Source organism: Anolis sagrei, chromosome 5 (genome assembly GCF_037176765.1).
Source record: "Anolis sagrei isolate rAnoSag1 chromosome 5, rAnoSag1.mat, whole genome shotgun sequence".
NCBI classification, from domain to species: domain Eukaryota; kingdom Metazoa; phylum Chordata; class Lepidosauria; order Squamata; family Dactyloidae; genus Anolis; species Anolis sagrei.
Genome location: NC_090025.1, coordinates 137,654,543 through 137,681,656, shown reverse-complemented (window position 1 = coordinate 137,681,656; position 27,114 = coordinate 137,654,543). Strand labels below are relative to the sequence as shown.

Sequence of the window (27,114 nt, the reverse complement as noted above, 5' to 3'; positions counted from 1 at the left end):
TGTTTTGGTGCTAAATTCATAAATAGAGTAATGACTACATAATGTTACCATGTATTGAACTGCTTTTTCTATCACTTTGTTGTAAAACATGATGTTTTGGTGCTTAATTTGTAAAATCATAATTTAATTTGACGTTAAAGAGGCTTTTCCTTAATCTCTCCTTATTATCCAACATTTTCGCTTATCCAATGTTCTGCTGGCCCATTTGTGTTGGATAAGCGAAACTCTACTGTAAGTATATTGGAGAAAAGGACTTGATTTTAGGACCATCATTCTCATATGACTTTTCTTTCCATGTCCACCAATGTACTGAATTAAAAAGGTTTTTGGATTGGAGGGACATGTAAAATGATACAGGATTCTCAGATAATTATTGTGATCAATTTGCATTGATGTATGAAAGCAGTATCAAAATTGATTGATTCTTGTATTAATATATGTATTATGACATGAAGTCATTGTACTTGTTTGCGTTGGATTAGGATTTATGAAGATAATTTAATTCATTATTTTTTCTTTCTAGTCCTCTTTTGTAATTTTCTTCTTCAAGGACTGCAGCTTTTAAATCTCTTACTGTGTATCCAGAGAGGTTGAAATGCCTCCAACTGGTTTTAGGGTACTGCCACTTATAATGTCTGATTTGGGTTAATTTCTCCTCTTGCCTAAAGACTGACCTGTTTGTCCAGTTGTAGAGGGGCACTGATTGTTTAGGATTGCATACATCACATTGGAGAATGTACATGCATATCTGATGTTGTTGGCCCAAGTAATATTGCAACAGATTCTATGATCTTTATGATCAGCAGCAGCAACAACTTTCCCTTTGGAGCAGTTAGCATACGAATGTCTTCACAGGCCACAATAGGAAACTGTGAAATTATTATGATGAATGCCAAGGGGAAACACAGTGGGCACAGTGACAATATAACCCTTATATTTTGGGAACGTGTATTGAGTTTCTAACTACCACCAATTATTTGAGATACACCAGCTATTTGGAACTTGTGTCCAAAATAGAAATGTTTGTATTAACCAGATTATATAGGTTAGGAGTCCCAGATGTAAATAGTATAGCAGCATGGTGTAGCCATTAGATTTGGGCAATCCAGTTTATTTGAAGCATAATTATACATAATTTCACTTCAGTCCTAGAGGTAAGCGAATTTGATCATTAATAGATAGGAAGGAAGAAAGAGCTAAAACATCCATGGCAAATAGAGCAGTTGTTTCAGGACCATGGACAGAGTAGAGGAGACCAGATAGAGAGTGGCTGGCAGATAGCTTTAACATTGCCAAAGTGTCCCTGAAATGCTGCTGCTGGGAAGTATGTGCTTGCAGCCTGACATTTGGGAAAGATTAGCTCACCAATAAGTCAATGTTATGCTGAATTGGAACTGTACAATCAGTACTGATATAGGTCTTGACATGTAGTCTTGTCGTGATTCTTTGTGCTTTGATAGTAAAGAAAAGACAATGGGGACTGCCAAAATTCTGAAGGGGATTCCATGATGTTTTGAGGCAGTAAGAAAGTGAGAACCTAGAGAGTTCAATGATGGTTAAGTTGGGAATTCTAAATTCTAGATTCTTCTTCTTTAATAAAAAAAACCTGTTGCAGTGTCATTTTCCATGACTGATATTTGGTGTATCCCAGTGACCTGTTTGTTATGATTCTTGAGACCATTAGATTCTCTAATGATGCTCTGATATGATTAGTCCATGGGTCATGAAACTCAATTTGGTCTGCAATATCATCTTCCATTTTATCCTGTTAGTTATTATTATTATTATTATAACTTTATTTGTACCCCGCTAGCATCTCCCGCAGGACTCGATGCGGCTTACACAGGCCGAAGCCTCAAAACACAATACAATAAAACATAACACAATAATAGACAAGCAAATCAAAACAATTAAGCGAAATAACAACAATAACTACATCAAGACACAGTTAAAACTGGTTCGGCCGGCGCAATGGGGTACAGGGTTAAAATGCTGAGATGGCAAGGAGGAACATGGATTAAAAGGTGCGGTGTGCAGAAACCTCGGTTGTGCTAAAGTGCTTCTAGGACTTGGGGTGGGGGAATGGATGTATTTCCATTCTAACTATCTCAGGGTCACCTTAGATTGAACACTAACATATAGGAAACACGGGATGAACACCAAGAACAAAGTAGCTGCATGCAATAATATCCTGTGAAAACTTACTGGCAGCACATGGGTTGCAGATCCAAAATTAATAAGAACATCAGCCCAAGCCTTGTCTTACTCAACTCCCGAATATGCCTGCCCTGTTTGGCATAAGTCTACCCACGCAAAGCAGGTGAACATAACATTGAATGAAACATATAGAATAACCACAGGATGTCTTAAACGTACACCTGTTGATAAACTCTACAAGCTAGCTGGCATTGCCCCCCACCTGATGTGCGATGGGAAGTTGCTGCTAAATGTGAGAGAAGTAAGGTTGAACACTGTGAAAGCCACCCACCACATGGCTACCAGCCTCCTCCCAGTAGACTCTAATCAAGGAAAAACTTTATGAGAACTACCACTCCTTTTGGTGTCCCCCCCAGCAACAGCAAGGGTATCCTTCTGGGCAGCTAAATTAGGAAATCCCAATTGGATGACCCCTTACGAGGGTCTTCCTCCAGGGGCAAACCAAGAATGGGCAACTTGGAAGTCCCTGAACAGACTCAGAAGTGGAATGGGTAGATAAAAAAACAACTTGGCAAAATGGCACTACCTAAAAGAATCCCACACCTTGTGTGACTGTGGAGCAGAACAGACAACTCCACATCTGTATGCTTGCCCACTATGCCCTGCCTCATGTATGGAGGAAGAATTGTTGGAGGTTACAGACAATACAATTGCTGTTGCCCATTTTTAGTCAAGATATTTAGCTACCTGCAGTTCTAACATTTTTATCAGTTTTATACGAATTTACGAAATGCTTTTGACATGAAATAAATAAATAAATAAATAAATAAATTCCCTCTTCTTAATACATTTCAGAATTACAATAGTTTACAAAAAATGATTCCTGCCAATTGAGGGCCTCTGTGTTCCTCTTTTGGGATTGAAGTTAGCTTTCCAAAATATAAATAACATATGCAAACTCCACAAATCTAGAGATCTCAGATTAATAAACATTTGGATCACAGGATCTCAAAATTCATACTTTCAAAAATATATCAAAAAGGTGCTTTCTCAAACTATTATGAAAGCAAGTGCAGTAATTTCATTGGCACTAGCAATTTCCTAAATGCTTAGGAGATAATATTTTAAAAATACTGTACAAGTAACTGACAGTGGGCTGGTGAAGGATGAGCCATCATGTCCTCATCTGCCCGCAAGCCATAGTGTGGTAAGGAGAAGCAGAAGATCTTGTCACAATTTCTTGCCACATTGCAGTACACTGGCAGAAGGAGCCTGCACTTATCACTTTTCAGCACCCCACTTGCAAATACTGCAGAACTCCTTTGCTTAGTATGGCTTCTTGGCTTTTAATGTGGTTTTAAGGGCATTTGAGATCATGATAATGTGCTGCAATCATAAATGTGCATATTAAACAATTATAAGGTTGTAAGTCAAGCTTACAATTGTGTAACTGCAGCAGGATACCAGTGTAATTATTTTACCGGCTTCAGTTACAAGAGTGAAACAATTCTAATTTACACTGAGCTACAGTGTTTGTGTCTGCCTAATTTCCAAAAGTATCTGTAATAAGAAAATCCATAGCTGACTTGCATTTGGTTTTTTTTTAATTAAAAAAAAAGTCAGATGCATATTTATTAAAGCCAAATGAAATTAGAGGTTTGTATTGGCCTCAAAATTATGATTCTAACTTCTTTTGGACCTTATTCTATGTATGCTATTCAGAAGTAAGTTCCTGGGCTCTTGAATGCTAGTTATCATACAGTACTTTTATTATTGTGATGTATGGCTTCTTCCCAAGCAGGTCTCATCCTTTGGAACAAATCTGTCCTGCTCCTTTTCATTAAATAGCAACAGTAGTAGCCCAGATATCAAAATATATCCATCTTCATCACATCTAGACACACAGAATATTTATGTGTATGGGGGAAAGTATTTTATATATTTTATTTCCCTTTTATTGTAGAATATATTTTCCACATTTAACATATTAAAAATGGGTTGTGTCTTAGAATCGCAGGTGGTTTTTATATGAATAAATAAAGCTTTTTTCTGTTGGTGGTACTGAAATTAGCATGTGTCTCACAATCAATGCCATCTTAATGGAAGAGATATGGTATTTATTAATTCTATGCCATATGTCCTTCAACAGCAAATACTGGGATAGAGGATTTTGATACTAATCTGGGTCCCCAACCATGTTAGTCCAGCCTGCCCAACTAAAAACCCATCCATACACAAAACTCTTGAGACCAAGATCAATCAAATTATTGTTATTACTGCAGGCCCTGCAATAGACCTCTTTCTGTGGCAACTTTTCGCTAAAATTGTGAGAAAGATGCATCTATATGTATCTGCACTTATAATTCTAAGAGAAATCTAAGAGCAGAAGTCTTAGATTTCTTTGCAAAAAGCTGAATTGATTTCCAGCCTAAAAATAAAAAGGAAGGTATGACATCACATCTATATAAGGGTGTATGCATTCCATTGCCATTACTGTATTCCCTCCCATTCGCCAATGGAATGCATAGGGAGAAGGGCCTAAATAAATACTATAGGCATCAGATCCTGTCTAAACTTGGAAGCCAAGCATCTCTGGTCAATACTTGGTTCAGAGTCTATCAATGAATACCAGGTGCTGTAGATGGCGCTTCAGAGGAAGGAATTGGCAAAACCAGCTCTGAGTATTCCTTGCCTAATAAAATTGCATGAATTTCATGGGGTCAGCATAAGTACACAGTCGATCTGCAGGCACAAACACACTATAACAAGGAACAACCTCACCCCCTTTAGATCATGACCATAGTTCTTTTAGTTACAATTATAATTATGAAGGTCTGCCCTCCCTAAGTAGAATCTAGTTCAAGAACTAAATGGTGTTGTGACTCCAGCAAAGCACTCCAGCAAAAAGCATGCAGGGAATGCGGAAGAACTTCATCAGTGTCGCAGATGGACGATGAAAGCGACAGCTCCCCTGGTGGCCAGAAAAAGTTAAATAGCCTCTGTGTATGTCTGTATACATTGTATGTCAAATTGGCATTGAATGTTTGCCATATATGTGTACACTGTAATCCGCCTGAGTCCCCTGCGGGGTGAGAAGGGCGGAATATAAATACTGTAAACAAATGAATAAATAAATAAATAATTTTGACCTATTCTAACGACTAATGCTCTGTTGTTGATGATGACGTATCAGATCAGAGAAAGGTTTGTTTTGTTCCACATGCCAGGTACCAGTGGCTTGTCATGTTGTGGTTCTTTTATTAATTAACCAAAACCAAACAACGTTAGTTACTTTTGAGAAGCAGTTACATTAAAAGTTATTTGACAATGTTACTGGAACTCCTTTTTTGGCTTCAGAAAAGTAGCTGTGACTGGTGTGAATAAACCGTGCTACTCCAATATCAGAAACTAGCCAAGCATCACTAGAGATGTTCCATATTTGAATACCAATGGATTTTTTATAAGAATGGGGTTAAAACATACATACATTTTCAAGTAATCAGATTCCCTGGCCAGCCTTTCTTTCATAGATAACATATGCTTTATGGCAGCCTTCACCTAGCCTCATCTGTTTGACTAAAACTCTCATCATCACTAGCCAGCATAACCAATGTATAATACCTATCACCACACCTAAATTTTCATTTATTTCTATAGAGATAAATTATTTTTATAAACAGTTGTTAGAGATTGGCCTGAGACTCTTGAGGCTGATGGGTTACTGATGATTTAGAGAGGATTGTGGGATTGGCTGTGGGATTTCCTGGGGCTCAAAGTGATGAAGATTCAAGTAAGGAGAATGATGCTTCTCTCTGTGATAAATCTGACTCTTAAAGTGCAGGACTTCAAGGTCAGTCAAAGGAGCCAGAAACTGTAACACTAGATAAAGAGTTGGGTGAAGAGATAAGTGAAGCAGAACGCTATTAGGAGAAAACACCTGGAGTTACGGAGATCAACAAAGGTCTTTGTTTACAAATCATAGGTCTGAGCGATTGCATGGGAAATTTGGGGCAAGATTTTGTGGGAAAAACATGACTTCATGCGTGCTGATTAATTAGCAAGTTGTTTACCTAAGAGTTGGTTCAGACAATGTAGCATTTCAAGTGAGAAGCTAGGCCTGAGTTTTCTGGTTCTTGTTTCAAGTGAAGCATTGGTTTTGGATTTAAGTTTCCTAGAAGTTTTATATGTCCTTGTCTTTATATTCCTGCTCAACTTTTACTAAGTATGCCTTTTGCTTGTGGACTTATGATGCACTTGTGACTTTTTGACCTTTCCTGGACTGTGTTATTTTGGAATTTGCATGAGACATTTGGATTATTATTTGCATTATCACCTATTGCTAAACCGTTTTGGAATTTTACCTCTATTTTCTTTATTCCCATTTTTTTGCCTATATTTTAATGTGTTTCTACAATAAACTGCTTGCGTATATTCTGGACTCTTGTGTGGTGCTGTGGTCATAGGTGTTCCCAGGCCTGGATTTCAACAATAGTGCCTCTAGTCTGGTCTTTTCTGTGCTCAAGATGATGTATAACAATTCAAAAATTGCAATGTCTCGCACATTCCTTAATGTATTATATTCCTTAATGTATTATTGAAGATCATATTCCTCTTAAAGATTTCTTGAGTTTAGTTCACATTAAAATATTCTGCTTTCATAAGGCTTTTGGCTACTATTGTGGATGTTATCCACCATTCCTTTAAATGTGATGTTTTTGGTGGATTAAGGTCTAGGCTAAAATCCTTTTCCCCCAGATTTTTTTCTTTCTCCTCTTGCTATCTATAGGGAATAAGTTGTTTATATTGTCAGGAAACGTTAGTGCACATCTAAACCATCTTACAGAATACAAATGTGTATCACTCCATTCTGTTAGCATGGCATGGCTGAAACAATGAACACTGAGAAGTAATTGCCTTTGAGCTGCTTCATAATTTATTAAAGACTTTTGTTGAAGAACAAGGCAGTCCACATTTAGGGAACCATTTGAGGCAATGCAGTAAGAAAAGAAAAGGGGTTTAAAGGCCTAACTTTAGAGAGTACTGTATTTAAAATGAAATGCTTACATATCCTTAATTGTCTTCTAAACTGAACAAAATCCCTTTTCGATGGAAATCTTTAGAAATATCCAGAATTGAGCTTTCACTGCTGGAGCAGCAAAATTTATCAGAATTAGGAGGGATCATTTGGGATGCTACCTGGAGTTGGATTTCAGTGACTCCAAAGGCTGGGGAAACAGGAGATGGGGACACATTTTCTTTAGATGTTAAAGTATCAAGTAGAACCTTTACTATTAAGTGTAAAAACTCATTATGTGATTCTTCATGGAAGTGTTTAACAGGATAGGTGTGGAAGCCTATAACATCTGCCAGGGGTGCTTTGAATGCAATATTCCTGCTTCTTGGCAGGGGGTTGGACTGGATGGTCCACGAGGTCTCTTCCAACTCTATGATTCTATGATTCTACATAGTTGTTCCCAACCTTTTTTTCACCAGGGACCACTTGACCAGGTCAGGGACAACTTGAACAGGGACCACTTAGACCAGGGACTAATCCCCAAAATTAGTATTAAAAGGGTTACGAATCATATTTTGGTTAACTTTAGATTCAGTTTGGCTATTTGGGGTGCTGATTCAGAAAATTGCATTGGATAGACCACATCATCCCTAGTTTCTGATACAAAATATATGCCATCCAGTAGTCACCAACTGCTCACCCACAGAGAACCATATTTAATAATCAAGTGCTGATGTGGTAGTAGTAATCATTCGTGGGTATTCAGCCTCTCCCCTCCCAACATCCCCATTGCCTCAGCCCTATAAGGGTTTAGCAAGACCAGTTCTTCTAATTGCTGCGTGGTTTCGAGTCAACTGTGTAGTAATAGTGAGGCCACCATTGTGGACCACAGGTGGTCCATGGACCACAGTTGGGAACCACTGCTCTAACAGAAGCTTTTACTATTTTGTTCTTGTGGACCACTGGTGGTCCATGAACCACAGATGGGAACCACTGCTGTAGCAGAAGCTTTTACGATTTTATTGTCATTGGATAGCTATTTATTTTAAGGGTTAACCTAGTACAAATATAGGTTCTATACTCACTCTATTACCAATATGCTAAATACCTTTGCTAAAATTGAATGGATGTTTTTTTCCTTTATTTTAGGTACTTCAAGAAATGTAAAAGCATCTCCAGAGAAAGCAGAACTCTTTTTCCAGAAGCTAAGAAATAAACATGAATTTACAATTTTGGTGTCACTCAAACAAGCTCGCTTAAACTCAGGTGTTATTTTTTCCATCCACCATTTAGATCACAGGTAAGTGTAAGATCTTTTACATCTTTTATTTTTCTATACTGAAAGCTGAAGTTTGGTTAAAATAAAACTGAAGGAAAAAAGAATAGTAACTTACACATCTCCACAAAGAAGCAAATTCTGCTGAAGGAGATCTGATTTACTTCCAAGTAAACATGTTGAAGATAAGTTAAGATGTGACATATATATTGTACGATTGATGTGACTGTGGATAATGTAAATGAATATAAATTTACAAGTTAAAACCAATCAACACAAAGTGGCACAGCTGTCACTATTTAAATGCCTCCCACAGCTAAGGACATAAAAAGACATTCACCATTTGCCTTCCCATATAATTGTGGGTCTCATCCTCATGTAATGCAAATCATTTTAACTTCATTGCCTCATGTACTACTTTGTAGCATCTGTTGGCTTATGTGTGTGCTTCCTAACTATTTGATCTCCTACTCGCAAACAGTAAATATTGCTCAAGGTTATGAAACCATATCTATGTATAATCATCACCATCATCATAATAAGAAATAGCACCTCAACTTAGAAGGGATGGTGATGGGTTTAATGGACTAAACTGAAAGACCCAAGGGCATTTAAGAATGATTTATTTCTAATACACAGCAATTGCTAACACAGGTAAAAGGGGAGTTCTCAATATTGCTATACCTCTGCCACAGCTGCTGTTTTTGTGGGAATGGGGATCTTACAAGGAAGTACCCTTCCTGGGACCCTTTCTTATCTTCAAGGAAGTCTGAGTTTGAAGAGCAAGGTTAAGGAAGTATCCTTCCTGGGGCCCTTTCCTTTGACACAGCTTGAGTAAGACACGTCACAGCGTTCTTCTATTCTGATTGCCCCAACAGACAGGGCTCACAGGGAAACCCTGTGTGAGAAGCACGCAGCAGCCTCTCTGTCCCATGTGGTGCCAAATAGGGTAGGAGGAGCCGTGCTTGCCTGCCACATGGTTCTGTAATGGGCAAAAACATGTGATGGCTGAGCCCTTACCATTATGGCCATCCGGCCAAGCCAAACAAACAGGATTGGCCAAAGGGAACTGACCATTCTAAATCCATGCATTAGCCTAGTAATAGTTAAATATTCCATTAGCTTTCAGGTACTGTAGTTAGGGAACAGCAGTATGGGAAAGAGACATTCATCATATTTAGCAGAAGGGTTGATGCTTGATCCTAGCAAGAGGAACATCACTATATAAGGATATTTGAGTCTTCAGTGAAACACCTAGTAAATTTATTTTCAAAGAGTATAAATCTGTCTGATAAAATGAATATATAAAATGTCCTCCAGCAGAGGTTTGTGAATACAATATACCAAGGCTGCTTGATATCAATAAAAGAGTCTTATTGTTATGACAGTGAAACAGACTTTCTGTAAGAGAAATTCTTTTCCTATGAACATATTACGATCAGAAACACTTCTAAATGACAGTTTCCATACTACACGTGATGTTCTCACAGAAGCGGGTTTCTAACTGAGAAAAGAGCATATTAGATATAAATAACAATACGAATCCATTTAATATATCCAAATCAATGGTTTGATTTGTTGCTTTTCTATTACAATTAGCTGTGATGAACATTAACTTATTATCCCTTTCACACAATCTCTTAATCTGTCTTTTATCTTGATGATGCTAAGAGGTCATTTATCCTAATAAATCTAATGCTTAAAATGTTTGTTTTACATAATCCATGTAAAGATGGGAGTAGCATTTCTCTTCAGATAGATACATTCTGCACAAGACAACTGTGTCAAGTAAGAAGTATGAGCCTTAGTTTTCAGCTGAAAGTAAAGAGACTACATCCTGTGGTTCTTTAACAAGAGCAAGGCTTGGCAACGGGTAAATCTGGTGGTCAAAACCAATAGAATACAATGTCCCTTGGTTTTGTACAATCACAATTGAAGGGAGTTGTTGACAAGCTGGAATGTGTCCAGAGGAAGGCAACTAAAATGATCAAGGGTCTGGAGAACAAGCCCTATAAGGAGCGGCTTAAAGAGCTGGGCATGTTTAGCCTGAAGAAGAGAAGGATAAGAGGAGACATGATAGCCATTTATAAATATGTGAGAGGAAGTCATAGGGAGGAGGGAGCAAGCTTGTTTTCTGCAGAACAATGGCTTCAAAGTACAAGAAAGGAGATTCCACCTGAACATTAGGAAGAACTTCCTGACTGTGAGAGCTGTTCAGCAAGGAACTCTCTGCCCCAGAGTATGGTGGAGACTCCTTCTTTGGGGGCTTTTAAACAGAAGCTGGATGGCCATCTGTCTGGGGTGCTCTGAATGTGATTTTCCTGCTTCTTGGTAGGGGGTTGGACTGGATGACCCACGAGGTCTCTTCTAACTCTATGATTCTATGATTTTATGAATAAGGTGGACTCCGATTTTAATACACATGAGGACAGTGGTTGAAGCAGAAGAAGAATTTTTGGTTGGATGGCAAATGACAACTGTAACTTATACTACATTAAACAGCACTACTTCTAACAGAGTAGCCCCAGGGGACCTCTGATCCATGAAAGTAAACAAAACTCACTCTTTGTGAGGTTGCTGTCTCTTTGTCTAGGATGAATGAGACATTTATTTAAAGGTGTCTACTGCTGGCTCCAATTAAAAAAGCAACATAATAATTGTTCACTGGGAAATTAATAATAGTTGTAGACCTCCCAGACATTTAAATATGCCATGTCCAATGGCAGCAAGACCATCAGAAAAGTCATATGGTGCAGCATGGCAGTTCTGTCCCATGAATTTAAATATGATTAGTGTAATAGATGTGGTTGTACTTATTTCCAGTGTGGGCAAACTGTTTCAAGTGCCTTGCTACCAGTATTGGATTGCTACTGGCATGGAAACACTAAGAACGATGTGTGTGGACAGGGACAGCATGGATGGGTGGGGATTCCTGTCAATCATTTTTCTTTTACTCTTTTACTAGACTTTAGCCAGGTTTCAGTGAAAGAGCAAGGCATAGAAGCAGCAGCAGAGTTATCTCTATTGGCTCCTAAAAAGCAGTAAATTGTGCAGTAAAATTTGGAATATACATTGTTTTAAAGAGTGAGAATGGATATTTTCATATTTATGATTACCTTTTTTTGTTTTGTATTTTGGGTAAAATGCATGTGTCATGTACTATATAAGGAAATATCAAAGGCAGAGTGCAGCCACTAGAATAGCTTTTGGCAGATGAAGGAATGGATGCAGACAGACTAGCAGGAGTGATAAGCAGATATTGGTCTCCTTAGTTTATAGGCCCTTGGATGCCATGCCAATAAATGGAAAGGACATAGTAATCTATGCTTTGATCCTGAGCGGTCTTGCATTAGAGAGGCTACCAAGAATGTGTTCTTCAGGTCTGGGATTTCATTTTTCAGATTTTCCCATCAATCCTAGTTTGTTAGGAAGGGTTTCTGGTGATGTAATACATATTCCTAGTTCTAAAACTTCTGTGTTGGATGGAGAATTTCTAAATGGAAAAAAGGTAGAGAGGACTCTATACTATTCTACATTCTTGCATACCAAATTAGATTAGAGCCAACTGTGCTTTTGTTTAGAATTAAATAGGGGATATCCTCTAATTGGCACCCCAAGTATGTAATTTTGCCCTCTTTTGTAGTATGTAGTTTTGGCTTGATTTTTTTTACTATTTATTCTGGCAAAACAGTGAATTACCTGCCTTTTCTAGGTTGCCAGTATTGCCAATTTACTTTTAAAATAGAAAAGTGCAGTAAATAACATTAAAAAGTTCTGATTTTTGAATGCCAATTTAGCTGGGTTTTTTTTAGGGGGGTGGGGGTGGCAGCGCTCACAGGGTTCTATGGACAGATTGAACCCCAGACCTACTGCAGCTGCCTATTCCTGCTTTTGCACATTTTTGTCTGTCTGCAAGTAATCTAAATCCAGTAATCTAAATTGTGACTGAAACAATTTAGATTACTGAACAAGGTGGTCCACAACAAGAACTAGGCAAGGAAGTATACTCGCTCTGCTGCAGCTCTCAGCATTATTCAGTAAGTGAACATTTTACAGTAGTTTTAGTCCTTCTTCAAAGTACAGGTTCAGAAACTGATATTAGGGAAATCTTATTCAACAACTTGATCATTCATGTACAGCACCCATCAGGATTCACAGATATTCTTCTGTTATTTTAAGTGTATGTTTTGCTGTAGCTATGTGGATGACATTTTATTGAGCTCTTAAAGGATGAGCTTTTCATTAGTTTCATCCATTGCTAGAAAAGCTGTGGATGAGAATTAGTGTCTGGAGGCTGTATTGGGCTGAGTGAATGCTAATGAGTTAACATTGAATCTCTGCAAGAGAGCCATTCTCCAGGTTAGGAGTTAATGGACTCATACACACATTAGTGGATTGGCTGCAGAGTGTGTAGCAGTGTCGCACCCAATCCAAGGAGCAGCAGAAACCCAGGGCAGTGGGCGGTCCCTTCTGAGCCCTTCAGGTTTCAAGCCCCCCCTTTTTTCCTGGGTAAGATGCTGTGTTTCTCCATCCACACCCTCCTGCTCAATTCAATTCAGTGTCTCTTTTGTCCCTGTACCATTACTTAGTTTGAATTCATGCACTCTGTAAGATTGCTGGACTGAAAATATGAGACTCCTTTCCCTTCAATAGCTATGTAGAAGAGAGAATGTCTGCAGAGGTTGCATGTTTCCTAGTTGGGTGACAAAAAACATCTAGTGAAATTTCATTTTCTATACTACCATTAAAGGTGCAGAAGTCTTCACCAATCCTAGCTGGTACTTGTTCATGATGCTGCTAGACTGGGTTATGGCAGCACATGCCTTGGCTATACCTGTGTTCATTACAGTAATGCAACCTAGATAGTGGTATCTTCCAAGATCTTGCCTGAGAATGCAGCACTAGGAATATCGGCGAGTTTTCACTTGCAGGATCCTGATGCTTCTGAATTGAGATGGCTGCTGTCTCAATTTGTTTTAAGACACAAAATTCAAATGATTGTTGATAAACTCTTTATAGCCCTAAGTGCTTTAAATCTGTGATATCTCAGAGCCTATTCCCCTATTATCTTGTCTATGCCCCAAGATCTTATGGGAAGGACCCTCTCTGTGCTAACCAATAGTAGTTCCAATTCCCAATTCGCAGAGACAGTAGGAAGGGTCAGTATCTAAACTTGTTTTAAAAAATTAAATCAGAAACACATTGTTTGATTGGAAATAACTGTGCTAAGGTATTTTACAGACACTTTATTTGTAGGTATCAATGTAGTTTACTGTTGATGTACCCACCCTTCTGATTCCTGTCTGTTGTAGCAAATTGTACTGAAATATGGAGTAGCTTTACATTTGTACTTGTTTTCCACCAGGGAATTAACTGAGCTCATTAGACTGATTCACATGTTGTTCAGTGTCAACATGGAAACAGAACCTAAGTGCATTGTTAAGCTAGAATTTTGCTTGCCTCTTGGGATCTCATCAACATGTAAATATTCCATGTCCTCAGTCTCCTCCCAGTGGTTTATCAAAACAAGTTGGCAAAGTAGTATGATCTGGGATCTCAATACATGAAAGAGTGCCTCTCTGTATATATGGCTGACCATGAACTGAGGTCTCTGGAGGAGGTCTACTGTGTTCCATTTATGGGAGATACATATGGCACAAGGTTTTTATAGTGTGATCATAAACCATTTTTGATGAGCAGTAGCATAAGGAGTATATGAGAGAAAGCTTCCTCAGCTGCAGTACCCTGACTGTAAAAGGCCTCTTTCCCTGGAATCCTGATTTCAGTGCCAGTTTGAATCATGGATTTTAACTAGATCTGTAAGTGGTTGTAAACTACGTTAATTAGTGTTAAGTTGGTTATTATGTCTTTAAATTATTGAAGTCTTCTTTGTATTGTTTTAATGTTCTACATTGGTCTAAATTTTTCATACAGTCTCCTGATTTTCTGGGATATTGGGCAGGATATCAAATAACAAAACAAAAATCATTTTGATTGGTTTGTAGAAAAATTAATGTCAAAGATCAGGTTCAAGTTTTGCAAGTTTTCCTTACTTCTGTATCAATGTGGCAAGACTCAGGGCAATTAAGAAGAAAATGGCCCCACCACAACTTGTGCCAGTAATTGTCACAAAAGTTGAATATAAGAAACAATCTTGTATGAATTATTAAACTACGTCAATATCCGTGTTTACTGAATTTGCAGAGGAAAAAGATATCAGAAAGCCAATGATTTTAAAAAGTTTTTTTACTCTGCAAGTTCCATTTACCAAATTTTATAAAATAAATACATTGTTGCCACAATTTTGAGTGAATGATGCTACTTTAGGACATATACATATCCATCTAGAACTAAATCAGATTTTTATTTCCAACTAGACTATAATAATGTAATCAATTGCTGAATAGAACTGCAGTGGCGCAATGGGTTAAACTCTTGTGCCGGCTGGATTGCTGACCTGAAGGTTGGATTGTTGATTTGAAGGTTTCCAGTTTGAATCCACAAGACAGAGTGAGCTGCTATCTGTCAGCTCTAGCTTGCCGGGACATGAGAGAAGCTTCCCAGCAGGATGGCAACACATCCGGTTGTGCCCTGGGCAACATCTCTGTAGACGGCCAATTCTTTCACACCAGAAACGACTTGCAATATGTTCTCAAGTCACTTCTGACACAAGAAAAAAAATGCTGAGCAAAAAACCCGAGACCTATATAAATCTTACTGATTAAATCTCCTTGTGAAGGTAAAAAGTGGAGTATAAATAATTATAATAACAACTATGTTTTTACATATTTTTTCAACCTGTTTTTTGCATTCCATTTTCTGAATTTACTACTAACTTCTCCCCTGCCCTGGGAAGGATATGGCTATGTACAGTTCAGGATAATATTCCTACATTTCCGCCCCACCTCGCCAGTAGCAATGCTTCACCGTGCGGCTTTTCCCCATGCTGGTCCTATGGTTTCTAATGGAACACGGGAAACCTCCTGTGTTCCCGGTGCAGTGTTGTTGGACGCTTGTGCCCTGGTTGAGCCACGGAGCCCCACCAGAAATGATTCTACATCATCTGATAGGCAGTGTGGGGCTCTGTGGCTCAACTGGGGTCAAAGCATTCTACGACCCTGAAAATGAATGTAATGAGGGCCCTTAGAGTTTGACATCTGATGAAGTGAATTCAAGTTAGTTTTACAATAAACATGATGGAGTGAAGCTAATGTTCTGCAAATGGAGGTCCAGCTGTGCAGTGGGATTTCCCCCTCTCTCCAGAAAAATCTGCTTCTCAAGGGCTTCAACCTTTTGGAGTGGATTTTTTGGTATGTGGAGGGGAGCAAACTACATACAGAGGGTTCCACTGATACAAGCAGCAAAAAAAATCATTGGATTTCAACTTTAATCTTTAAGCTTCCAGAAGAGACTTAGCCACTTTGAGTCTCTTTTAAGAGGGAATAGCAGGATATGATGATGATGATGATGATGATGATGATATGTTTTGAAAAGTTCATCTATCTGTAGCAAATTTATTTGGTTGCATATGTTTTTTACATGAACCTGAACTATGAGCTATGGTTTAATAAGAAACCTGCTTATGTTGTTTACATTTTATCCTGAAGTTTTGTGTACAGGAAACTTAAGCTCATTTGTTATTAATGAGAAAAATAAAGAAGCCGTTGGCATTGCTGAACATGGTCCTCTGCATCTCACCCATATTTCATCCCACTCTTCTACAACCTGTGTTTGTTCTGCCAATCAACTCCCCACCAATTATCTCTGTTGAGCTCCTTATCTCTGTCCTTAATCCACCTACTCAGTTCAGTCATAGCTTGTACACAACTATATTGCAGTCACTTTTGTTTTTGCTGCATCTGATCAGAAAATGTCCCAATGACAGCAATTTCTTTGTGTCTGTTATATTGTGCTCATTTTGTGCCTAATGAAAACCTCTTCTACCATGGCTAATTGTAATATCTCTGCAATGTGTTGTCACCCAGTTTTGAAAGGAAATCATGAATAATTACACTAATTTCATATTCAGTTTTGAAATGGTCAACATTTTAAAAATATTATCAGTCTTGACTTCATGAATAGTGGAAGGTTTTTGCTTAAAGGTTGCTTACTCTGTATTCTGTTGAACTACTTTGCAAACTTGGAAAAACTTCAAACAATTGCTATAAAGTAGACCATTTAAAATGATTAATATCCTGCCATATTTGACTATTTTCTTCTAGAGGCTAAGCTTCGCTTAATGCCGAATGTCTTAGAATGTAAAACATGAATATTGGTAACAGGATATAATTTATTCTATGTAATAAAAGATCACACAGAGAAAAACCTTTCATACTAATGAATTATATTTATTTCCCACAAAGTGCATCAAGTTTTAGATGTTAACAGGACTTAGCCAATGAAACAAAAAAGTCAATATAATTTTGTTACTTGTGAGTATTTTACTTTAGAAAGGATGTCACTAGCTCTCGCAGTTGTCATGTATATGTGAAAAGGCAATTCATAATGAATTGCATGATTTCATAACAGATAATAATGATTTCCTTTCATGTTTTTTTTTACTGGCATATCAGAGGTTTGAATAAGAATATGTGGAAGAAGTAAAATAGTTATGCCAGCTGCAGTATTGCTATATGCTAGGGGTTGTGAAAAGTGATATCATTTCTAGCCTATCAAGAGCTATTAGATGTAAAAGCATCTATCATATGACATAGAAGCACATGGCACAATGACACTTTTTGTTCTGTAACTATGCCATTTCTGACAATTTCATGAAAATTAAATCATGTTTTATCCCAGCCTTGATCATATTCCATCCCATATTTTAAAAGGTTTGAAGCAGTATACAGTCTGGGTTTGCCTGAATATGATCTAGAGAAGTTGTATAGTCAGAGTACCTGTTTGAATAGCCACCAGTCAAACAGAGATTTCTATTTACATTCAAGCTAAAGTGAGAGGAGTGTGCCTCAGTAACACACAATATATCAAAGGGCAGGGATTGACAACAAACAGACTGATGTGCCTGGAGGTGGGATAGCACTGCAGGTGAGCATTAGGGATCCTAGAATTAGGCATCCGTCATGTTCTTTACCAACAGGTTGAGGATAAACTGGTGTTGTGTTTACTATCATAATTGAATTTCAATGGAAATGCACCTATTTCTTACTATGAAATATGGTAGCATCTGCAGTTCCTCTCTATGGTACAAAGGATACCAGAGCATGTCCTAGAGCACCAATGGTGGCTGGTATCTTTCTAATGATGAATCCATTAGGTCAGTGGTTCTCAATCTGTGGGTCCTCAGGTGTTTTGGCCTACAACTCCCAGAAATCCCAGCCAATTTAGCAGCTGTTAGGATTTCTGGGAGTCGAAGGGAGCCAAAACATATGGGGCCCACGAGTTGAGAACCACTTCATGTGGTGCTTATACTAAAATTTAAAGAAGCTATCCATGATGCTATCCATGGTGCTTGGTATCTTGATTTGCTCCTGTAAAGTATGGAGGAAACCTGAACTGATTCAGATGTAAACCGGCAGCTGTCATTGCCTTAAAGGAAAAGCATCCCCTTTCAGAAGAGAAGGAAAAATGGTGGTATTTCTACAATTTTACTACCCAAGCTTGGTCTTAGAAAAATGTTTCTATGAAGTTATTTTTTAGCATCAGTTCTCTTTCATTGTATAAACGTTTTTTTCATGTCAGGAGAGACTTGAGAAATTGCAAACTGAAACTTTCTGATGTAAAAGAATTGGTCATTTGCAAGGATGTTGCCCAGCGGATTCCAGATTCTGTGGCAGGCTTCTCTCATGTCACTTCATGGGAAGCTACAGCTGACAGATGGGAGCTCACTCGGCTCCCCGGATTCGAACTGCCAACCTAAATTACCTATTTTCCCAACTACTTTTATTTTCCCTGTGTTTATGTAAATGTTATTTATTTCTTACACCAGTAAAAGATTACAAATCATATTTGCAACAAAAGCTGGCTGCTAGCTATGCTCACACACTCTCTGCCCTGCAGAAATTGTCTCTTATTGAGTTGTCCATGAAACTGTAGTGTCTCTTAACAAGGTCTGATTCATAAGTATCCTATTAATTTGATTTAGAAGTGTTTCTGAACATCCAATAAATCAGGGATCAGAGTCACACAGCTCTCCAGTTGTTATTGGGTCACATTCCCATCAGACCTAACTAGCATTAGCAAGAATGAGATTGTGTGCTAAACTTTCTGTCAATTCTGTTTATAAACAAGCATGGATTGTGTGGATTTTTTTTTTTAGTGTTAACATTGCTTTATAACATGCTGGCCCCTTTCTGATGCAGGTACTTGGAACTAGAAAGCAGCGGCCATAGAAATGAAATTAGATTGCACTATCGTTCAGGAACTCATCGCTCACATACAGAAGTGTTTCCTTACATTTTGGCAGATGACAAGTGGCACAGGCTGTCTTTAGCAATCAGTGCATCACACTTGATTTTGCATGTAGACTGCAATAAGTAAGTAAGAGTTTAATTTCATATTGCTGTTCAAGTTGTATCATTCTAGATTGTCAATGAGTGGAATTAAAGTGACTTCTATTTTACCTTGAATTTTTGTTTCTTTTTTCTGTATTAAAAACAGAATTTATGAAAGAGTGGTGGAAAAGCCCTATATGGATTTACCTGTTGGCACTGCGTTTTGGTTGGGACAAAGAAATAGTGCTCATGGCTATTTTAAGGTATGTTTTTCCTCCCCTGCCCTCAAGTAAAAATCAAAGAAAAGCATGGATTTATAGTTAATGGAGTTAGAAATAACCTTTTCCCCAAAACAATACTGATTTTGTAGGAGACATCTCAAATGACTGAATTGCAGGTATTCTTAAGTCTGGTGATAAGATGGTACTATGTATTTCTTCCATTTGCAAACACTTATATGCTTCCATAACAATCCAAAGGGTATGTCTTCTACCAATTAGACATTATCTTTATAATTCAATCTGTTTCTTGAACGAAGTGGCACTTTTTGTTACTAGGCTTTTTGTACTGGTAATGTATGCATTTATTTTACTCTCTGAAAGTGTAATATGACTATGAACATAAGTGTGCTTAACTTGTAAATGCAAGTGATTTATTTGATCAGAAAAGCATTACTTTGGGTTTGTAACAGTGTACATGGAGTGTTGGTTGGTTTTAGAATCTGTATGGTACTATAAATGTTAACTGTATTAATTAAAGGCTCTGGCTGAATAGGATTTGATTTAGTATTTTGTTCATGACAAAGTGAATAAGAATGAATGAGTGAAAAAAAATTAAAGCAGAGCATTTGGGAAGCTTTTTTTGGAGAAGAAGAAAAGCCTATCGTATACTTCTGCAGATGGGAATCTTTTTCTGTATCATATAGAGAATTCATGTCATACAGTCCAGAGGGGATAGGACTGATTGGCACAGAAAGGACTTTTGGTTGCATTTGGAATTGTTATTTATTATCTATTAATTTACCATATTTATATCCCACCTTTCTCACCTCGGAGGGGACTTAAGGCAGCCTTACAACAGGCAACAATTTGATGCCATACATACAAGTATCAAATAAACAATTACATTTAAAACCAGATAATTAAAACATGAATTATTAAAACATCAGTTACAATCACACCATCCAAACCATAATCCAGGGTTGTTCCATTTATCAGTCACATTGATTCTTGGTCACTTATTGCCCTGTGCCAAAAGTTTGGTCCCACAACCACTTCTTAATTTTTCCCCCCTGAAGGTCAGGAGAGAAGGGGCTGATCTAATCTCATTGGGGAGGGATTTCCACAGAAGAAGGACCACCCCTAAGAAGGCCCTGTCTCTCATCCCCACCGATCATGCCTGCAAAGGAGGTGGGACCTAGAGCAGGGCCTCCCCGGATGATCTTAACCTTTGAGATCATTACACATGCCGTTCTCTGTGTGAGGAAGTGCCATTTGGTGATTTTGTGCAACTTTGAGAAATATTCATAGTCCGTTGAAGGAAAACTTGTTGTAAAGCCAAATAGCCATGTATTTGTGAGGAATAGACAGACTTAAACTGAATTCAGACACAATAGACAAGATGCTGAGGGTAGTGCAATTTGTCTCTAAGTCTAAATTTCATACAAGCTTTTTGATGGTATGAAATTTGCATTGCAAAAGCATTTGCAAGCATGGAATCCTGACCTGAAAATGATTTTATACCTGGAATGGCTTTGTGATTGTGGCAGTAGCCATGAGCTCATTTTATTAGATGCAGCCGACATTCCTGCTATGCACAACTTGGGGTCAGGATACTACCATCCTACCATTTCTACCCATCCACTCATTTCTATTTTAACTCCAGAATTGCATATCAGAATGCAGCCTATGTAAGGCTGCTTTTTTAAATGATTCAGAGACCTTAAGTGCTGCAGAATGCTACAGCCAGCCTCCTAAGAGATATAGGAAAGTGAGAGCACATCTAAACATTTCTTTGGTGATTGTACTTAGCTTCCAGCCTAATTCAACATTATGGTCCTGACCTTTAAATCCCTTTGTGGCTTGAGACTTTTATTGTTCAGACGAGTAATTCTAAATTGTGTATTAGCCAGAAAAGATGCACACACACTTTGTTTATGAAAAAAACAAACATAGTAAGCAAAAATTGATCATTTCCACTTGGCATATTTGCATCTCAAGCATCACTTCTGCTACAATAAACTCTGTAAATGTCATTCTTCCCTAATGATTTAGAGCACATTAAAAGTCACCATAATTTTGTGAATTGCTTGCCAATATAGGTATCCTAAGATGCCTGTGTTTTGCAGAGTTGGTGAGTTGTTCTGCTTTCAGGTGTAGTAGGTAGTAATAGAATGAATGGGAAAGTGAATTTTGCCTAGTCATTTTTCTCTGTAAGGCCACTTGTTCCTGCCAGATATTTTGGACTGCAACTTCTAAGTCCCACCCAGCATTTCCAGTAGAGTCATAACCCAAATGTCTCAAGCAGTCCCAGTCAAAACTGGGTCACCTTAGAACCCACACTGGGAAAAATACAGTAAAATAAATGAAATTAATTATAAAGAAGCAGGAACCCTGTAGAATAGCATACCCATTCTGCATGCATCCTTTAAATTTTCTACCAAGCATGATTTGAGCATTGGACCAGGGAGACTGGGAGACCAGGGTTCAAATACCCATCTGGCCAGAGAACCTTTTTTTTAATTTTTAAAAAGTTTTTCTTAGGTGAATTAATGGCATACAGAATATGAGAAAGAAAACATCTAAAGATAATCAAATTCACATAATACAAGTATGCCATTCTCTCAAACCTCCCACCTGTGAACTACAACCCATGACATTTCATACCACCCAGTATGAAACCAATATCTCCAAACAAACAAACAAACAAACAAACAAACCAAAACCCTACCCTTATCCTGCATCCTACAGAAATCCACTTTACTTTGGGCAAGTTATGCTCTGTTAGCCTCAGAAGAAGGTAAGGTCAACCCTCTCTCAACAAATTTAGCCAAGAAAACCTCTGTGATAGGTTCATCTTAGAGTGTTCGTATGCACACAAAAAAGCAACAGCAGCATGGAGAGAGATGACAGGAAAAACACAGCAACCATTAGAATAAATAAGACAGAAGGCAGAATATTTTAATGTATTTGGACTAGAGATACGGCTCTGGGATACAGAAAATTCCTCTACCATTCCAAACTCTTTTTCTTTTTGAAAGACAGGAAACAGCTATTGGAGAAGGGCATAGTTATGAAACTAATTTTTCTTTTTCTGAAGATTTTTGAAATACAAATAAATACTCATTGACAATATAGGAAATGCAGACATCAGTCATGGAGGAATGGCAGATATCTCTAACATTTATTGTGGAATCTGAAGAAAATAGACATCTGCAAACAGCTTCTTTTAATGGATCATAACATGAATAAGTAATTTGCTACCAGAGCTTTCAGAGCATGTTTGAGTTCTTTGGTAGTTCTGTGTATATATGTGCCTTCAAGTGATCGGTTGACTTATGGCAACCTCATGAATTTCATAGGCTTTCCTTAGGCAACAATACTCATAGGTGATTTTTTTAGTTCTTTCCTCTGAAATGTAGCCTATAGCATCTAGTATTTGTAGGCAGTCTCCCATGCAAGTCTGTTTAGTATCCAAGATCAGATAGAATTTGGTGCCTTTGGGGTGTCTAGGCCTTATGTTTGGCATTTTTAGTAGTTGCTTTTAACAAAAGCATGAAACTAATGTCAGAAAATCAGAAGACTGATATAGAACTAAGGATTTAATGCTGGATTGCTTAGGAAATAGTTAAATAGTAGGACTATAATTGATATAGCTCAGGTGTGGGAAACAAGCAGTCCTAGACCCAGAAGTTTCCAAAAGATAACAGATCCATTTTTTTGTCCAAAAAAGGCTGAAAAATACAACACAAACATTCAAACAAACACAAAATTTTAGTAGTTTTACTTCCTTGCCCTCCACTTCTCCTATTACTGTGGGAATTGCTGTTTTTTGACCAGTTCGCAGAACTGGAAATGGGATTGCATTGTTTCCAGTTTTGTTGTGAGAATGGCCCTGTTCCATCCAACTTGGCCATTCCTGGTCTAGCTAAAGAGATATAAAATTCAATTTGTCTCTGGATACACAGCGTCTGCCAATTCTTTACGTGCTTCTACGTCCCTAAGGAAAGGTCTTATTTGCTGATTTCCTTCCTGATGCATGGTGCTAAATTTGTCATTATAAATCCTACATGACTTACATCCCAACTATCTGAAAGAACACCTGCCAGTATCAGTGCTCACATCTTCAGGGGAGGGCTTATTATTAATAGCATCAACTTTAGAGGTTCAGGAAACAGTGGCATATGAAAAGGTTTTATCTAGGGTAGCTCTAGCTTGCTGAACTCACTTCTTTCCTTCTGAAGTGCTCCTAGCTTCTTTCATTATGTGCATTTTTGACAGCAAGTCAAAATGTACATCCTTACACAGACCTCTGGACATAGAAATTTATACCAGATCATGCTGTCTCACCCTTAGTGAAGCTTTATGTAAACTGAGATTTTAATTATGGTTTTATATTATTTTATTGATGTATATGTTCCTGCCCAAGAACTGCAAAGTGAATATTTTCAACAAAACAAATTCTGGCTTTAGACCTCAACAATTATGCTACAATATCTCCATCCAGCTGCAAATATCCCATGAATTCCATACTTATTAATTTAACATTTTATTTCTTCCTTACTTTTCTCATTGTATGGGGTCAAAAATCACATCCTTCATGCTCCACATTTTTTTTAAATTATGGCAACTGTGATTGATAAAAAATCTTGTGTGTGTTTTAAATCAAATATTGAATTGACTCTTCACTACTGATTTCATAAGTATCTATAACGGTTCAGACCAACATTGTTGCCACATTTTGCTACCTTCGATTTCACAAAGCACCTGCTCTGGCTCTTTGTCTGGAAATCTGATGTAACTTTAAAAAGAAATGAGGCAGCCAACCATATCTTCCCAACATAGGAAACTGCCTGTTACACTCTGGCCCTGAAACACCTTTTCACCCATCACCACACCAGTCCAGTAATACTAACTAGAAATGTTTATTAAGGGAAGCAGGTACAAAGGGAAAGGGGGCACATTTAAAAGGGCCAATATAATAGAAAGTACAAAACAGCAGTAATCAAAAATCAGTGAAGTACATAATGTCAAGAGAACCAAAATCCATAGCAGTTATTCAAACATGAATCCATAAACCAGAAAACAGGAGCTTCTTCCAAGGTGAACCCCTTACATGAACCAGAACAGGAAACTTGAATCATAAACTTGAGAGCAGAAACAAAAAAAAATCGTTTTAAGCAACGTTGTCTCTTCTGAGAGGCTTGAAGCCAGACCACTTAATTTAAGCCCTTCCAGACACTCATGACATCATGCCAAATACACCTGGACTTCAAGGTCTCCTCACAGATTCTGTGAGAATATCTAGTTACTCAGTTCTTGTGGGTTTTTTCGGGCTATATGGCCATGTTCTAGAGGCATTTCTCCTGACGTTTCGCCTGCATCTATGGCAGGCTTCCTCAGAGGTATGCTGGAGCTGGGAAAAAAGGGGTTTATATATCTGTGGACTGACCAGGGCGAGACAAAAGGCTTTTGTAAGTTGGGCTAGGTGTGAATCTTTTCAACTGACCACCTTGATTAGCATACAATGGGCTGACTGTGCCTGGAGCAAACTCTTAATGAAAGGTGCTTAGATGTCCCTGCCTGTTTTTCTCTCTGCTGTTTTAATTTTAGAATTTTTTAATACTGGTAGCCAGATTTTGTTCATTTTCATGGTTTCTTCCTTTCTGTTGAAATTGTCCACATGTTTGTGGATTTCAATGGCTTCTCTGTGTAGTCTGACATGGTGGTTGTGAGAGTGGTCCAGCATTTTTGTGTTCTCAAATAAAATGCTGTGTCCAGGTTGGTTCATCAGGTGCTCTGCTATGGCTGATTTCTCTGGTTGGAGTAGTCTGCAGTGCCTTTCATGTTCCTGGATTCTTGTTTGGGCACTGCGTTTGGTGGTCCCTATGTAGACTTGTCCACAGCTGCATGGTATACGGTAGACTCCTGCAGAGGTGAGAGGATCCCTCTTGTCCTTTGCTGAACGTAGCACCACCAGCTATTTTCAGTGGGACAATGAATTCTACGAACAGAAAGATGGAGTAGCTATGGGGAGCCCTCTCAGCCCAGTCATAGCTAACTTCTACATGGAACAATTTGAAAAACAAGCTCTTGAAACAGCAACCAAAAAGCCCACGATATGGTTCAGATATGTGGATGACACTTTCACCATTTGGAGCCATGGAGAAGAAGAACTCAACAGGTTCCTGGAACATCTTAACAGCATCCACCCTAACATCCAGTTCACTATGGAAAAAGAAAAGGAAGGAAGACTGCCTTTTCTAGATGTCCTAGTCATCCGCAAGCCAGATCAACAATTGGGTCACACCGTTTACAGAAAACCCACACACACAGATAGATATCTACATAAAAACTCCAACCATCACCCAAGTCAAAAAAGAAGCACCATTAAAACCTTGGCAGACCGTGCAAAAAGAATCTGTGAACCCCACCTCCTCCAAGATGAACTGAACCACCTCAACTGGGCTCTACAGGCCAATGGATATTCCACCTCAGACATCAGAAGAGCTGAAAGACCAAGAACAAGCCACAAGAGTAAAGATGAAGATCCACCCAGAGGAAAAGTGTTCCTGCCATACATCAAGGGAACCACTGATCGCATAGGAAAGCTGATGAGGAAACACAACATACAAACAATCTACAAACCCACCAAGAAAATCCAACAAATGCTACGTTCAGCAAAGGACAAGAGGGATCCTCTCACCTCTGCAGGAGTCTACCGTATACCATGCAGCTGTGGACAAGTCTACATAGGGACCACCAAACGCAGTGCCCAAACAAGAATCCAGGAACATGAAAGGCACTGCAGACTACTCCAACCAGAGAAATCAGCCATAGCAGAGCACCTGATGAACCAACCTGGACACAGCATTTTATTTGAGAACACAAAAATGCTGGACCACTCTCACAACCACCATGTCAGACTACACAGAGAAGCCATTGAAATCCACAAACATGTGGACAATTTCAACAGAAAGGAAGAAACCATGAAAATGAACAAAATCTGGCTACCAGTATTAAAAAATTCTAAAATTAAAACAGCAGAGAGAAAAACAGGCAGGGACATCTAAGCACCTTTCATTAAGAGTTTGCTCCAGGCACAGTCAGCCCATTGTATGCTAATCAAGGTGGTCAGTTGAAAAGATTCACACCTAGCCCAACTTACAAAAGCCTTTTGTCTCACCCTGGTCAGTCCACAGATATATAAACCCCTTTTTTCCCAGCTCCAGCAGACCTCTGAGGAAGCCTGCCATAGATGCAGGCGAAACGTCAGGAGAAATGCCTCTAGAACATGGCCATATAGCCCGAAAAAACCCACAAGAACTGAGTGATTCCGGCCATGAAAGCCTTCGACAATACAATATCTAGTTAGTTTGTTTTTCACCCCCTCAATTCTCAGACCTAATCTAGTTTCCCAGGAAAAATCCCCATCGGCCCAAGGACTTTCACTTTCCCCTGCTGCTTGAGAACTAGTACTGGAATCAAAAATATTGGCCTCCTCTGTCTCATCTGCATGCAATTCTCTCTGATCACACAAAGACTCCTCATTTTGAAACACAACATCCCCTTCATCCTCTGACAAACCCTCAGATGCTTGCTGTGCTACGACACTGCCTTACATTGAGTCAGAACATTGGCATTTTAGTCCAGTACTGACAGAATCACTCCAGAATTTTATGCAATGAATGCGTATCCCATTCTTAACCCTCTCTGGAGAACTTGTGGTTTCCTGTCCAAGAGCTACCTTGGTGCAGCTTTACTTAGCATTCAAAAACAGACACCAGAGTATGTTTAGGTTAGTATGGTTAATCCTTCTGCTAAAAGAAATCAGGACAACATGATTGACAGGTTGGATAGGTGAGTGAACCTACATTTAATTGCACAATTCAAAATAAAGTGAAAATAGCCAATCTATCCAGGATGTAGTTCAAGAGCTCAGAATACTGACTTCATCTATGTTTTGAATAGTTTTTATAGGTCTCCAGTAATTTACTA

At 38.4% G+C, this 27,114-nt stretch overlaps 1 protein-coding gene across 3 annotated transcripts in view; it reads left to right on the top strand.

Moving 5' to 3' along the window:
• NELL2 (neural EGFL like 2) overlaps positions 1-27,114 on the top strand; it is a 173,985-nt gene that overhangs the window by 19,548 nt on the left and 127,323 nt on the right. For all 3 annotated transcript variants that reach the window (XM_060777568.2, XM_060777569.2, XM_060777566.2), the window contains exons 3-5: positions 8,321-8,471; positions 18,767-18,940; positions 19,065-19,161. In XM_060777568.2, the coding sequence (XP_060633551.1) occupies positions 8,321-8,471; positions 18,767-18,940; positions 19,065-19,161 (422 nt within the window). The remainder of the gene's footprint in view (positions 1-8,320; positions 8,472-18,766; positions 18,941-19,064; positions 19,162-27,114) is intronic.